The sequence below is a fragment of the Salvelinus namaycush genome, chromosome 16 (assembly GCF_016432855.1).
Source record: "Salvelinus namaycush isolate Seneca chromosome 16, SaNama_1.0, whole genome shotgun sequence".
NCBI lineage: Eukaryota > Metazoa > Chordata > Actinopteri > Salmoniformes > Salmonidae > Salvelinus > Salvelinus namaycush.
In genome coordinates, this window is record NC_052322.1 from 8,765,628 (window position 1) to 8,781,348 (window position 15,721).

Sequence of the window (15,721 nt, forward strand, 5' to 3'; positions counted from 1 at the left end):
ATTGGCCGTGGTATATTGGCCATATACCACAAACCCCCGAGGTACCTTGCTGTTATTTTAAACTATTTTGGGTTAGAACAGTAACAAGTATTGTTTTGTCATACCCGTGGTATACGCTCTGACATACCACAGCTTTCAGCCAATCCGCATTCAGGGCTCAATCCACCCAGTTTATAATAACAAACACATAACATACATAGCCTATACTAACACAATAGGCCAGGCAAGTCAGTTAAGAACAAATTCTTATTTACAATGACGGCCTACACCGGCCAAACCCGGACGACGCTGTGGCCAATTGTGCGCCGCCCTATGGGACTCCCAATCCCGGCCGGTTGTGATACAGCCTGGAATCGAACCAGGGTGTCTGTAGTGACTCCTCCAGCACTGAGATGCAGTGCCTTAGACCGCTGCGCCACTCGGGAGCCCTGAGCAGCGGTTGGGGGTTTGGTGGAGTGCAGAAGGAGGAGGACGTAGGTAGGTACCTGGTATCATGCTGTTGAAGGCAATGGTGCGCTGGCCAATGAAGTCCTGGCCGATTGGGTCGTGGTCCCACACCAGGAAACGGACCAGCGCCAGCTCGGGCATGTGCAGCGTGAACACCAGTGTCTCCTCCCACATGGGGTTAAAGCCTGGAGAGGAGAGAGAGAGAGAGAGAGAGGGAGGGAGGGAGAGAGGGGAAGGGAGAGGGGGGAGGAGAGGGATGAAGCAAGAGAAGGTATGGGGAAGAAGTAAAGTGTGAGAGAAAATATAGAAATAGACAGAGAGAGCGAGAAAGAGGTAGAGAAAGAGGGAGAGCGGTGAAGACACAGATTGAGATGGGCAGAGAGTGGGAGAGATATGGACAGTGAAAAAGAGCAGGAGAGAGGGAGTGAGAGAGATAGAGAGAGACGAGTTAGAGCGCTGGCTCAGCAGTCATGAATAATTCAGGGTTGTGTGTGTGTGTGTGTGTGTGTGTGTGTGTGTGTGTGTGTGTGTGTGTGTGTGTGTGTGTGTGTGTGTGTGTGTGTGTGTGTGTGGACCCAGTGGTGCTGTAAAGTGCACTGCTTCGGTGCCAACCTCATCAATTATCCATGACACACACACACGCCGAGACAAGTGCAACCAAAAAAACGAAACGCCTGACTTAACCCAACGTAAAGGACAAGTAGCGGGTGCGATGCACATTTAGCCAACTTTTTATCCAAGCGTACTCACCATTGTCATCCACCACCCTGGTTTGTTCCTTACAGCAGTCCACTGGCAGACCAATGATCTCCACCTCCACAAAGGGGTCGATAATCTGACCCACAGACAGACAGGGACAGACATACAGAAGTTAAGAGGCTTCACCAAAACAGCCAATGTAGTAGCAGTATTAGTAATAGGGACATTCTGTGTAATTTTGGTCCAAATATATGATCTTCCTCAAATTAAATCGATAAAAAGGTCCTTTGGAGGATGGATTTTCGGCATATATTTGAAATCTGTATCTAAAATAAATCATCACCTCTCCTCTGTCCCCCAGCATGGAGTCTTTGGGCTTGGGCAGCTGTTGCCCGCTGATGATCTTCAGGACCAGTTGTTTCTTCATCTGCCCCGGCAACGGGTCCTCCATCATAGGGTTAAAGACACCTACAGGAGGGACGGAGGTACAAAGACCCTCTTACTCTTTCCTCTGTTAGATACCTGGGTTGTACTCACGAGGCACCAAATGAAAGAAAACAGACTGAAACAGGGAGAGAGAACCTAAACTTGTCCAATAAGAAATGCTTATTTTTTTGTTTCTGTTGCGAAACGTTTTGCTACGGTGTGCACTTGTGAATACGGCCCTGTAGTTGTTTTGCTATGAAATCAATGGGAGGATGCTGCTGCTCACCTTCACACATGCAGGCCGGCTTTAGGATGTAACCACAGTTGCCGTTGCTGTTGAACTTGGCTCGGTTCAGCTGGAGCACTCTCCCCTCCGACTGGTAGTTCAACGCCACTGAAAATCACACAAACCAAAACATTTTTAATTAAACTTAGAAACTAAAAAAATCTGGGGGCAAACGGAACCATATTCTGTCCACATGAGCAGCCATTGGAGAATTCAACTAAATCAAATCAAACTTTATTTGCCACATGCACCGAATACAACAAGTGTAGACTTTACCGTAAAATGCTTACTTACAAGCCCTTAACCAACAGTGCAGTTCAAGAAGAAAATATTTACCAAGTAGGCTAAAATAAAAAAGTAATAATAAAAGTAACATAATAAGAATAACAATAACGAGGCTATATACAGGGGGCACCGGTACCGAGTCAGTGTGCAGGGGTACAGTAAGTTGAGGTAATCTGTACATGTAGGTGGGGCGAAGTCCAACTCTACATTATCAAACAAGGTTTTTTATATGGAAATGGACCCCCCCCCCATACCCAGATGGCATCCAGCATTCCAAAAGGGCTGTGGGTTGAAGTTGGAAGAGTCCACACGGTAGGAGGAGGGGTAAATGCGTGAGAGCTGCCGCTGGTTGAAGTGGATGAAGGTGGCGGCTTTCTGTTGCATGATCTGGTGGGCCTTGGTCTCGCTTAGAGACGACACCTGCCAACTGGAGCTCGTGACTGGAAGACACACACACAGTACACAAATATAAGACACACAGACAACTAAATCCTTTATGTTGGCTTGGTGATAAAACAAATCAACACACAAAAAGAAATACTCCTTTGTCTGAAATGGACTGTGAACACTTTAAAAACGGATACATTCCATTCTTCTCTATTCCTACTCCTGTCTCTGGGGTCAGTATCCGTATAGTAAAGCAGTTTCCGGTAGGGTTTGTTATCCCTGCTCACCTTGTGTCTCTATGTCGGAGACGCCCACTGACTTGGTGTATTTGACCAGGTCTGACAGAGCCCTGGACAGCTTCATGGTTTTCTTCTTCCTGTAGGAAAACAACGAGTGAGCCAGTGGGACAGTGCTATGGTACGTCTAGGCTTACAGTATGGTTGTACAGAGCGTTTCAATGGTAACCTGCTATGTAGTACATGCTGCCATGTACCTGCTGTGGTGCAGGTGTAACATGTCACAATGGTAACAGCCCATGTCTCTGTGGTAACAGCCCATGTCTCTGTGGTAACAGCCCATGTCTCTGTGGTAACAGCCCATGTCTCTGTGGTAACAGCCCATGTCTCTGTGGTAACAGCCAATGGCCATGTCCGAAATCTGGCTTACCTGCTAAACTGTTAAACTACATACTGTGTCGTAATCATACTGCATACTACAGTATATAGAACATACTGTTTAGTAAAAAACGCATACAGTAAGCAACAAATATCAACATAGTACTACTCATTCATACTTAGAAGGCATCATTGAATGCCCAATCGTGCTTATTCCCCACAACTTGTTCATTTTTGTAGAGCCCCATTTTTGTAGAGCCCCCCTATTCTGATAATCAGCTGTTAACGAACTCACGTGGGTGTGAAAAAACTATTCTCTTCGTCAATTATGCAGTGAATTCCACTAGATGAAAAGTCTAAATCAGTATGACATCCAGGCATTTAAAGTATACTTGATTTTTGAAATTTCATAAAATATGAAATACTCAAATGGCCTACTATCTAGTTATGGGTATTAGGACATGGCCCATGTCTACATGGGAACATTTCATGTCTCTAAAATTAAATCAAATCCAATCAAATGTTATTTGTCACATGCGCCGAATACAACAGGTGTAAACCTTACAATGAAATGCTGCTTACTTACGACACGCCATTAACCAACAATGCTTTAAGTAAAAAATAGAAAAATAAAAGTAGCAAATAATTACACAGCAGCAGTAAAATAACAATAGTGAGGCTATATACAGAGGGTACTAGTACAGAGTCAATGTGCAGGGGTACCGGTTAGTCGAGGTAATTGAGGTAATATGTACATGTAGGTAGAGTTAAAGTGACTATGCATAGATAATAAACAGAGAGTAGCAGCAGCGTAAAAGAGGGGTCTGGGTAGCCCTTTGATTAGCTGTTCAGGAGTCTTATGGCTTGGGGGTAGAAGCTGTTAAGAAGCCTTTTGGACCTAGACTTGGCGCTCCGGTACCGCTTGCCGTACGGTAGCAGAGAGAACAGTCTATGACTAGGGTGGCTGGAGTCTTTGACAATTTTTAGGGCCTTCCTCTGACACCACCTGGTACAGAGGTTCTGGATGGCAGGACGCTTGGCCCCAGTGATGTACTGGGCCGTACACACTACCCTCTGTACTGCCTTGCGGTCTGAAGCCGAGCAGTTGCCATACCAGGCGGTGATGCAACCAGTCAGGATGCTCTTGATGGTGCAGCTGTAGAACCATTTGAGTGTAGCTGTAGAACCATGCCAAATCTTTTCAGTGTCCTGAGGGGGAATAGGCTCTGTCGTGCCCTCTTCACGACTGTCTTGGTGTGTTTGGGCCATGATAGTTTGTTGGTGATGGGGACACCAAGGAACTTGAAGCTCTCAACCTGCTCCACTGCAGCCCCGTCGACGAGAATGGGGGCGTGCTCAGTGCTCATTTTCCTGTAGTCCACAATCATCTCCTTTGTCTTCATCACGTTGAGGGAGAGGTTGTTGTCCTGGCACCACACGACCAGGTCTCTGACCTCCTCCCTATAAGCTGTCTCATCGTTGTTGGTCATCAGGCCAACCACTGTTGTGTCATCTGCAAACTTGATGATGGTGTTGGAGTCGTACCTGGCCATGCAGTCATGAGTGAACAGGGAGTACAGGAGCACGCACCCCTGAGAGTGCACCCCTCAGTGTTGAGGATCAGCATTGCGGATGTGTTGTTACCTACCCTTACCACCTGGGGGCGGCCCGTCAGGAAGTCCAGGATCCAGTTGCAGAGGGAGGTGTTTAGTCCCAGGGTTCTTAGCTTAGCGATGAGCTTTGAGGGCACTATGGTGTTGAACGCAAGCCCTGCCACACGGTGGCAGAAACATTATGTACAAAATAAGTTACAAATAACGCAAAAAAAACATACACAATAGCACAATTGGTTACGGGATCGTACAACAGCAGCCATCTCCTTCGGCGCCACTCTCTCCTAAGTCTCTATGGTAACAGTTCATGTCTCTATGGAAACAGTCCGTGCCTCTACGGAAACAGTACCTGCTGTGGTGTAAGGGAGCGCGGGAGGCCATGCTGGTGCTCTCCTGGTCCGTGTCAGTGTCCTCAAGGCTGTTGGTCTTCTTCAGCTTGGCCGCCTTTTTCTGGAGGGGAGAAGGTCACAATACAGTCACAACAGCACCAATGCACTAAAGTTACTAGGGATGAGCTTAAGTGGTGGGCCAAAGCAAGCTATCTGCTTTAGTTTTCAAGATGATCGATCTCTGTCGAGGGAGGAGCTGGTTTTTACATATTGTGTATATTTATTTATTCTGAACACATTTCCGTTAGTTGGCAATGTCAATTCTTGATTTTTTTAAAACGTTTACGTTCGCTAGCTGGACAGGCTAATGCCGCCCCAATTCCCCGGAGTACCCGGCTAGGGTAAAGGAGTATGTAGTGGCAAGGGTCAGGGATATAGAGCAGGTCTCCTACACAGATGCACGTGAAATAGTTTAAGGAGCGAGGGGAGCTGAAGATATGGTGGTGGATGCTCAGCAGACTGTGGAGATTCAGAGTGTTGTTCAACAGTTGAGGGAAACTGATATACTGATGTGAAGAAGGTGGATTTTATGGTGTCCAAGAAACTGGACATAATAGTATTTACGGCTGAAAGGTTTTTGAGTTTCTATGACTTCACTGCCGAAACATTGCAAAGAATACTGTCCAAAGATGGTCTTCCCTCTCAGGCCCCAGAGCCTGTAGGGATGGGTGTTGGCATTTGAATCTGAATAAAGGAGTACACTGAGTTTTGTTTAGTTTAGATTTATTTTGTTAATTATTTGGGCTGATATACAGCCAAAACAGTAGGTGCCAGCATGCAGCTATTGCATTTGTTTGTAGACTGCAATACTATCAAAGAAGAACACACTGCACAGTAGGTGGTGGCAATACACCAATAGCTGTAGTCTGCCATAAAACTTTAAAGAAGAAGAAGAAAAAGGCAAACGCCGTCGAGTACTAAACTGTAAACCCATCAAAAATGGTGTATCATCCATGGTACTATCTCTGCTGATCACGTCTGCCAATCACGTAATCCTTACCTAAAGTAGTAGACAGCTGGTGACATCTTGAGAAAGACCTCCTTCCGACAAACTTCTATCAAATCTTTTTTATTTATAATCTGACCATTTAGTTATAGAAACGTGATACCATCAATACGAGCTGTAAAATGACTCAAAATGGAATCAAATCAACTTAGAACAAGTAATGTAGTTAGTTATCTTGCTAGTTGGCTAGCTAGTTACAACAAGTATATATGTTGCTAGCTAGCAGGAGCAGATAGCTTTATCACTAGGTAGCATTTCATTTAGCTATTAGTTTATTCCAAGTAATAATTTAAGACAACATAAATCTGTAGGACAAGTAGTGTAACTCTAAAACAGTCATCAAGGCAGGACCCACTAATTTCATTCATACGGACAAATAAGAAATGCCACATATCCCTGTCAATAGTTGGAGTAGGACGATTGCAGAGCACCCTGCCTCAGACTGTCAGATGTTCATTTTCTAGCTCACAAACTCCATCCCTTTTCTGTGATGATTTATTTGTTTGTCTTTCACTTTTGTCTCACATAATCTATTCAGCTCTCCTGTGTCCAGCTCCCAGAGATCAACCAAGTGCTTTTGACCAAGCATGGGCTGAGTCTGTCACCTGTGAGGAGAACCATACTACTGCAGTTTGAACTAGCCCTGCCGTCACCATTTAGACATTGGGACCACGTATGCATCTGCCCGTTGTCTTTTCATTGGGGGTTTTGTCTTGCACAGTGTAGTGCATTATAGAGTTAAAGATACACATGCTTGTTTGAGCATCTCGAAGACTAATGTAGAATCAGTTTTAAAAACATCTACAGGTTTGGTGTCCCCGTCCCCCACGCGAGACGGTTGAGCTAACGTAGGCTAATGTGATTAGCATGAGGTTGTAAGTAAAATCTAACTGCACTGTCCAATTTACAGTAGGTATTACAATGAAAGAATACCATGCTATTGTTTGAGGAGAGTGCACAGTTATGAACTTGAAAATGTATTCTTAAACCAATTAGGCACATTTGGACAGTCTTGATACAACATTTTGAACAGAAATGCAATGATTCCTTGGATTTAAAAAAAATCAGCAACAATTAAAGCAGGAAGCACCAGTGACTTGGTCAAAAAAAAAGTGGTCAGATGAAGCAGATGCTAAGCTACAGGACTGCTTTGCTAGCACAGACTGAAATATGTTCCGGGATTCTTCTGATGGCATTGAGGAGTACACCACATCAGTCACTAGCTTCATCAAAAAGTGCATCAATGACGTCATCCCCACAGTGACTGTACGCACATACCCCAACCAGAAGACATGGATTAAAGGCAATATTCGCACTGAGCTAAAGGGCAGAGCTGCCGCTTTCAAGGAGCGGGACTCTAACCTGGAAGCTTATAAGAAATCCCGCTATGCCCTCCGACGAACCATCAAACAGGCAAAGTGTCCATACAGGACTAAGATTGAATCGTACTACACCGGCTCTGACGCTTGCAAACTATTACAGACTACAAAGGGAAACACAGCCGAGAGCTGCCCAGTGACACGGGTCTACCAGACGAGCTAAATAACAACTTCTATGCTCAGTAACTCCGAAACATCAGCAACAACATCAGCTGTTCCGGGCGACTGTGTGATCACGCTCTCCGCAGCCGATGCGAGTAAGACCTAAAAACAGGTCAACATTCACAAGGCCGCAGGGCCAGACGGATTACCAGGATGTGTACTCTGAGCATGCGCTGACCAACTGGCAAGTGTCTTCACTGACATTTTCAACCTCTCTCTGTCTGAGTCTGTAATACCAACATGTTTCAAGCAGACCACCATAGTCCCTGTGCCCAAGAACACTAAGGCGACCTGCCTAAATGACTACACTCACATCTGTAGCCATGAAATGCTTTGAAAGGCAGGTCATGGCTCACATCACCACCATTATCCTGGAAACCATAGACCCACTCCAATTTGCATACCACCCCAACAGATCCACAGATGATGCAAACTCTATTGCACTACACATTGCCCTTTCACACCGGGACAAAAGGAACACCTATGTGAGAATACTATTCATTGACTACAGCTCAGCGTTCAACACCATAGTGCCCTCAAAGCTCATCACTAAGCTAAGGACCCTGGGACTAAACACCTCCCTGTGCAACTGGATCCTGGACTTCCTGACGGGCCGCCTCCAGGTGGTAAGGGTAGGTAACAACACATCCGCCACATTGATCCTCAACACGGGGGCCCCTCAGGGGTGCGTGCTCAGTCCCCTCCTGTACTCCCTGTTCACTCATGACTGCATGGCCAGGCACGACTCCAACGCCATCATTAAGTTTGTCGATGACACAACAGTGGTAGGCCAGAGACCTGGAGGTCAGAGACCTGGACCGTGTGGTGCAAGGACCAGAACCTCTCCCTCAACGTGATCAAGACAAAGGAAATGATTGTGGACTACAGGAAAAGGAAGACCGAGCACGCCCCCATTCTCATCGACGGGGCTGTAGTGGAGCAGGTTGAGAGCTTCAAGTTCCTTGGCGTCCACATCACCAACAAACTAACATGGTCCAAGCACACCAAGACAGTCGTGAAGAGGGTACAACAAAACCTATTCCCCCTCAGGAGACTGAAAAGATTTGGCATGGGTCCTCAGATCCTCAAAAGGTTTTACAGCTGCGCCATCGAGAGCATCCTGACGGGTTGCATCACCGCTTGGTATGGCAATTGCTCGGCCTCAGACCGCAAGTACATCACTGGGGCCAAGCTTCCTGCCATCCAGGATCTCTATACCAGGCGGTGTCAGAGGAAGGCCCTAGGTCCAAGAGGCTTCTAAACAGCTTCTACCCCCAATCTATAAGACTCCTGAACATCTAATCAAATGGCTACCCAGACTATTTGCATTGCCCCACCCCCTCTTCTACGCTGCTGCTACTCTCTGTTATTATCTATGCATAGTCACTTTAATAACTCTACCTACATGTATATATTACCTCCATTACCTCAACACCGGTGCCCCCGCACATTGACTCTGTACCGGTACCCCCTGTATATAGCTCCGCTATTGTTATTTTACTGCTGCTCTTTAATTATTTGTTATTATTATCGCTTACTTTTATAGGTATTTTCTAAAAACTGCATTGTTGGTTCATGGCTTGTAAGTAAGCATTTCACTGTAAGGTCTACTACAGGTCTACTTACTACTGTAAGGTTGTATTCGGCGCATGTGACAAATAACATTTGATTTGATCCGTCTAAAACGTTCACATACACTGCTGCCATCTAGTGGCCAAAACCTAAATTGCACTGTATTGCACTGATTCCTAAATCATACATTGACCTTTCTCTTGCATTTCAAAGACTATACAAAAAATAAAAAAATGTTTAAAAATTATTACAAACTCATGGTTTTTTCTTTGTATTATCTTTTGCCAGATTTAATGTGTTATATTCTCCTAAACTAATTTCACATTTCCACAAACTTCAAAGTGTTTCCTTTCAAATGGTATCAAGAATATGCATATTCTTGCTTCAGGACCTGAGCTACAGGCAGTTAGATTTGAGTATGTCATTTTAGGCGAAAATTGGAGGGGAAAAAAGGGTCCGATCCTCAGGTGACAGATTATTTTACTATTGTAACATGCAGTGGGGAGAATTATATTGTCCCCGTCAGGAGCCCAGGATTTTGCCATAGATGGTAGAGTTCTCGTCTTTCGAATACACAAATTTTAGATTGCATTTTGCTAAAGCAGTGTTCCCCATCTCCAAGCCTCGAGTACCCGCAATTGTACACATTTTTGTTGTAGCCCTGGACAAGCACACCTGATTCAACTTATCAACTAATCATCAAGCCCTCAATGAGTTGAATGAGGTGTGTTTGTTATGGGCTACAATGAAACTGTGTGCTGTTGAGGTTATTTGAGGACTGGAGTTGGGAAACACTGAGCTAAAGCACTGGTCTCCATCTACATCGGTCAGCTACATTGGTGACCAGGGTGGGATCCTTTCCATGGGCCTGGGCGGCAAACAAATGCTCCTAGAAAGAAGGGGGAATACTGAAGCATGTGTTGATGACAGTTCTATAGTCTCCATCAGAGGCTCAGACTTTTAGCATAGATGGTAAAGCTCTCATTTCTGGACTGCAACGTTGTAAGATTGTGCCCTCCACGGTGTTTGATATACATTGATTGGTACAGCAGCTTACACTATATTTAGATACTTCAAATACTGCCTGAGACACCTTTCCTATTTGTCTCCGTACTCAATAAATGGTGAAACACTCTTTGTGATGGTGTTCTTTGTTCGAAAGTATATGTATGAAATGTACATTTGGAAAACATGTCTGATACTCAGACTCATAGTTTGTAGAATAATGAATGGATTGGCAAGATTTTGGCACCGTCAACCTTTAGGTTAGTAGAAAAGTTAATAATTTAAACCAACATTTAGTATTTGAAGCTCAAACGTGAATTTCCCAACTGCTTTTTCTATAATCCTAAAGTCTCCATACCTTATTTTCCAATATTATGCATGCCCGCCATGGTATTGGGTAGCTGCTATTTGAGAGCTCATCTGGTTTAGAAATCAAACTCTGGTTATCTTATTGCAGAGCACATTGTACAACTGTTTTAGAGAAGATTGTATTGCAAGGTATGCTATATGTGTAGGCTATGTCCCATGTATTGGCTAATATGCATACGCAGATGTCGTTTTTTAAACCTCTATTCTAGCATACATGACACACATCTTTCTATCTACATGCTTTTATTTGGTTTTCTATGCTAAGTATGTGATGTAATGTTTATTATTTATTTACATGAAATGAGACATACAGTGAGTGTACCAAAAATTAGGAATGCCTTCCTAATATTGAGTTGCACCCTCTTTTGCCCTCAGAACAGCCTCACAGTTTCCTGTGTGTATCAAGAATGGTCCACAACCCAAAGGACATGCAGCCAACTTGACACAACTGTGGGAAGCATTGGAGTCAACATGGGTCAGCATCCCTGTGGAACGCTTTCAACACCTTGTAGAGTCCATGCCCTGACGAATTGAGGCTCTGAGAGCAAAAGTGGGTGCAACTCAATATTAGGAAGCTGTTCCTAATGTTTTGTACACTCAGTGTATATATATTTTTTTACTATAAACGTTGGGGGGCCCCCCAAAAAAATCACTTGTGTTCCGGTTTTGACCTGTCGGCCTGTTGCCGACCCGTGATATAGGGTGTAGGGTGTGATTTCAAACAGCCATGGATCTAAATGGACATGTTTTAAATGGGACATGATCCTGACCTGACATTCCTCAAAAGACTAATGAAATGGAATGGGATGGAATGAGAAGAGTGGTAAATTCAATCATGTTGAGATAACAACAGGAATTAAGGACAGGAGTGGAGACCAGGGTCGTGTTTAGCAGGTACAAAACAGAAACGTTTCAAAATGCTTCTCAACGGAAGAAACAAAAATGAGCATCCTTATAAGACAAGTTCAGTTGGTACGGTAGCACCTCTGCTCCAAAGTGTTATCCATCAGTACTGTAACATTATGTTGAATCAAATCATTTCACTATGTTATGGCCTACTGAACACGACCCAAGAAAGATGACCTGGGAAGGTGGACAGGAGAGGAGAGAGTGAGGAAGAGGAGGTGGGGTGGCGAATGAAGCCCACCTTGCGTTTGGAGAAACTTCCCATGAAGCTCCTGCCTAGACGCTTGTTGGTGCTGGGGTTGGCTTCGTCCCCTGTGTCTGCATCATCATCACCTTTGCCCTGGAAGAGAAGGAGCACACAAACACACACAATTCAGCACCTCCTTTACACATATTTTGTTGCCACAAAGACACCTGTCCAGTTCCAAAGTGATATGTTTTTGGTCCCACTTTCAATGGACAATAACCTGTAGAGGCATTCTAAAACATTTATGAAGACACACACACACCTATTTTCTTCACCATGTTGATTGTCTTCACGTAAGCAATGCCTAGAGGCTAATTTGAATGCTAATGTCCTCCTTATTGAAATTGATTGGCGCTTGGCCTGTGTGTGTGTGTATATGCGTGTGTGGTTGCTTGCATGCGTGCATGTGAGTATATGTGTGTACTGTTGCTTGCATTAGACACCCTGGGTAGGAGGCATTGCCTCCTCAATCAGCCAAAGCCCTCAGCTGCTGCTAGGCCACACTACTTAATGTTTATCATGATCAGGAGAGCGAGAGAGAGAGAGAGAGACAGGGCTCAATTACAATGCTAATGAAACATTCCACTAATAAATGGGCATCTCTGCGATAAGAGAAAGGGGAGGAACAGAACGATTGTCTCAGCGAAAACGTTTTCCCAGAATACTTATAAAAGTGTTATATAAGTGTTGCTTCTCAGGCTTACAGTGGTACTTAACGAAATGTCCCTTTATATTACTTACAGTGGTAGTCCAACCCTGACAGAATAAGTGTGCAGAGGCTCTCTTCTTCACTCCACTCACACCCCCGTTGGGTGTGCGTGCGGTAGCCTACATTTCTTCACTGTCTACAACAGACCTGGGGGTTCAAATACTATTTGAAATAATTTTAAATTCTGGACTTGTGCTTGATTTTGCATGCCTGTTGCAATGGAGCCAATAGAAAAGTCCAGGCAGGTTAAAGCTAACACTCAAAGTATAGAATATGAACCCAGTTCTAGTCTACAGAGCCGTGGTTGTTACCTTGGAGGCTGACTGATCGGTGGGCTTGGTGGGGGACAGGGTGGCGATGGTGAAGCTGTCTGGGTCCTCGCGGTCGCGGATCTTAGACTCCTTCAGCAGGTTGTCCAGCTTCTTCTTAGCCACGTTCTCTACCTGCTTCCTGGTCATGGATGTCTGGGAGGGAGAGGGGGGAGGGATGGGATGGGGGGGAGAGAGAGAGAAAAGGGGAGGGAACAAGGGGAGAGATAAGAAGAGGGGGAGGAAGGTGAAGAAAGGGGGGGCGAGAGAGAATTACAGGGTCTAAGTACAACCATATATTGCAACAAATAAAGATATTTTCATTTTGTTCTGATTGACAAAATAAATGGTTGGTCAATGGTCATGCAATATGTCAGAGAAAAGACAATATGTACACTATTGTAGAAAAACATTTTGTAGATACTTTTATGTGGAAAAAACCCTGATGTTATGCCTAAATGCCCCCTCATAAGACTCAGGACAAAATTAGAGCACTATAGGAAACAGGGTGCCATTTAAAACCACATAACATTTCAGCATATAACATTACTATTCCATTGGTTGAGAAGAAGATTAGTTTTATATGACAATCTGCAATATTGTAATGTACTGATATGTACTATTTGATAAAGAGTAAAGAAACAATTCTATGAGCACTGACGACATGCATATTGGATTCAAACTATTTTGTGTGCAATCCTTAGGCATTGTGTTATTGTTTGTTGTAATTTAATGTACACTGAGTATACAAAACATAAGGAACACCTTCCTAATATTGAGTTTCACCCCCCCTCCCTTTTGCCCTCAGAACAGACTCAATTCGTCAGGGAATAGACTCTACAAGGTGTTGAAAGTGTTCCACAGGGATGCTGGCCCATGTTGACTCCAATGCTTCCCACAATTGTGTCAAGTTGGCTGGATGTCCTTTGGGTGATGGACCGTTCTTGATACACACGGGAAACTGTTGAGTGTGAAAAACCCAGCAGCATTGCAGTTCTTGACACAAACCGGTGCACATGGCATACCCTGTTCAAAGCAACTTAAAACTGTTGTCTTGCCCATTCACCATCTGAACGGCACACATACACAACCCATGTCTCAATTGTCTCAAGGCTTAAAATCCTTCTTTTAACCTGTCTCCTCTCCTTCATCCAGTGGTTCCCAAACTTTTTATAGTCCTGTACCCCTTCAAACATTCAACCTCCAGCTGCGTACCCCCTCTAGCACCAGGGTCAGCGCACTCTCAAATGTTGTTTTTTGCCCTCATTGTAAGCCTGCCACACACACACTATACAATACATTTATTTAACACAAGAATGAGTGTGAGTTTGTCACAACCCGGCTTGAGGGAAGTGACAAAGAGCCCTTATATGACCAGGGCACAAATGTGCTTGAAAGGATGCACATAACTCTGCAATGTTGGGTTGTATTGGAGAGAGTCTCAGTCTTAAATCATTTTCCACACAGTCTGTGACTGTATTTAGTTTTCATGCTGGTGAGGGCCGAGAATCCACTCTCACATAGGTACCTGGTTGCAAAAGTCATCTTAACAGCGCGATTTGCCAAGGCAAGAAACTCTGAGCTCAGCCCTATCCATAAATCTGACAGTGGCTTCTGATTAAATTCAATTTTCACAGAACAGCTTATTGCAATTTCGATGAGGCTCTCTTGTTCAGATATTGGTAAGTGGACTAGAGGCAGGGCATGAAAAGGATAACGAATCCAGTTATTTGTGTTGACCGTTTCGGGAAAGTACCTGCGTAATTGCGCACCCAACTCACTCAGGTGCTTCGCCATATCACATTTGACATTGTCCATAAGCTTGAGTTCATTTGCACACAAAAAATCATACACTGATGGAAAGACCCATGTGTTGTCCTCCAACTTCTTAATCATAGCCTCAATTTTGTCCAGCACATTGAATATAGTTGCGGAGAGTCCCTGTAATCCTAGATTTAGATCATTCAGGCGAGAAAAAACATCACCCAGATAGGCCAGTCGTGTGAGAAACTCGTCATCATGCAAGCGGTCAGACAAGTGAAAATTATGGTCAGTAAAGAAAACTTTAAGCTTGTCTCTCAATTCAAAAAAATGTGTCAATACTTTGCCCCTTGATAACCAGCGCACTTCTGTATGTTGTAAAAGCATTACATGGTTGCTGCCCATATCATTGCATAATGCAGAAAATACACAAGAGTTCAGGGGCCTTGCTTTAACAAAGTTAACCATTTTCACTGTAGTGTCCAAAACGTCTTTCAAGCTGTCAGGCATTCCCTTGGCAGCAAGAGCCTCTCGGTGGATGCTGCAGTGTACCCGTGTGGCGTCGGGAGCAACTGCTTGCACGCGCGTTACCACTCCACTATGTCTCCCTGTCATGGCTTTTGCGCCATCAGTACAGATACAAACACATCTTGACCACCAAAGTCCATATGATGTCCCAAAGCTGTCCAGTACTTTTCCAGTGGTTTACAGAAGAGGATGTCTTTCTTAATTGACCCCCCATAAACGTATCGGACATACACCAGGAGCTATGCCAGGTCCGCCACGTCTGTTGACTCATGCAGCTGTAACGCAGATAATTCACTGGCTTGTATGCGAAGCAGTAATTGTTTCAAAACTTCTCCTGCCATGTCACTGATGCGTCGTGAAACAGTGTTGCTTGATGAAGACATTGTCTGTATAGTTTTTTGGGCCTTTTCCCCCAGCAATATCCGTGGCAGCAGGAATAATTAAGTCCTCCCCAATAGTATGGGGCTTGCCTGTCCTAGCCACTCGGTAGCTCACCATATAAGACACTTCTAGCCCCTTCTTATTAATGGTATCTGTTGCTTTTATACATTTTATACATGTCTTACTACTCGATTGTCGTCTATATTGTCGCTCAAAAAACTCCTGTGGCTTGTTTTTCAAAG

At 44.4% G+C, this 15,721-nt stretch overlaps 1 protein-coding gene across 1 annotated transcript in view; it reads right to left on the bottom strand.

Moving 5' to 3' along the window:
- The window catches only part of LOC120060878 (1-phosphatidylinositol 4,5-bisphosphate phosphodiesterase eta-2-like), a 75,524-nt gene that overhangs the window by 18,072 nt on the left and 41,731 nt on the right, over window positions 1-15,721 (bottom strand). The window contains exons 11-19 of the mRNA XM_039010286.1: window positions 12,813-12,965; window positions 11,787-11,885; window positions 5,107-5,207; window positions 2,814-2,906; window positions 2,398-2,576; window positions 1,859-1,966; window positions 1,490-1,614; window positions 1,198-1,282; window positions 486-632 (exon numbers count right to left, since the gene is read on the bottom strand). Coding sequence (XP_038866214.1) covers window positions 486-632; window positions 1,198-1,282; window positions 1,490-1,614; window positions 1,859-1,966; window positions 2,398-2,576; window positions 2,814-2,906; window positions 5,107-5,207; window positions 11,787-11,885; window positions 12,813-12,965 — 1,090 coding nt within the window. The remainder of the gene's footprint in view (window positions 1-485; window positions 633-1,197; window positions 1,283-1,489; window positions 1,615-1,858; window positions 1,967-2,397; window positions 2,577-2,813; window positions 2,907-5,106; window positions 5,208-11,786; window positions 11,886-12,812; window positions 12,966-15,721) is intronic.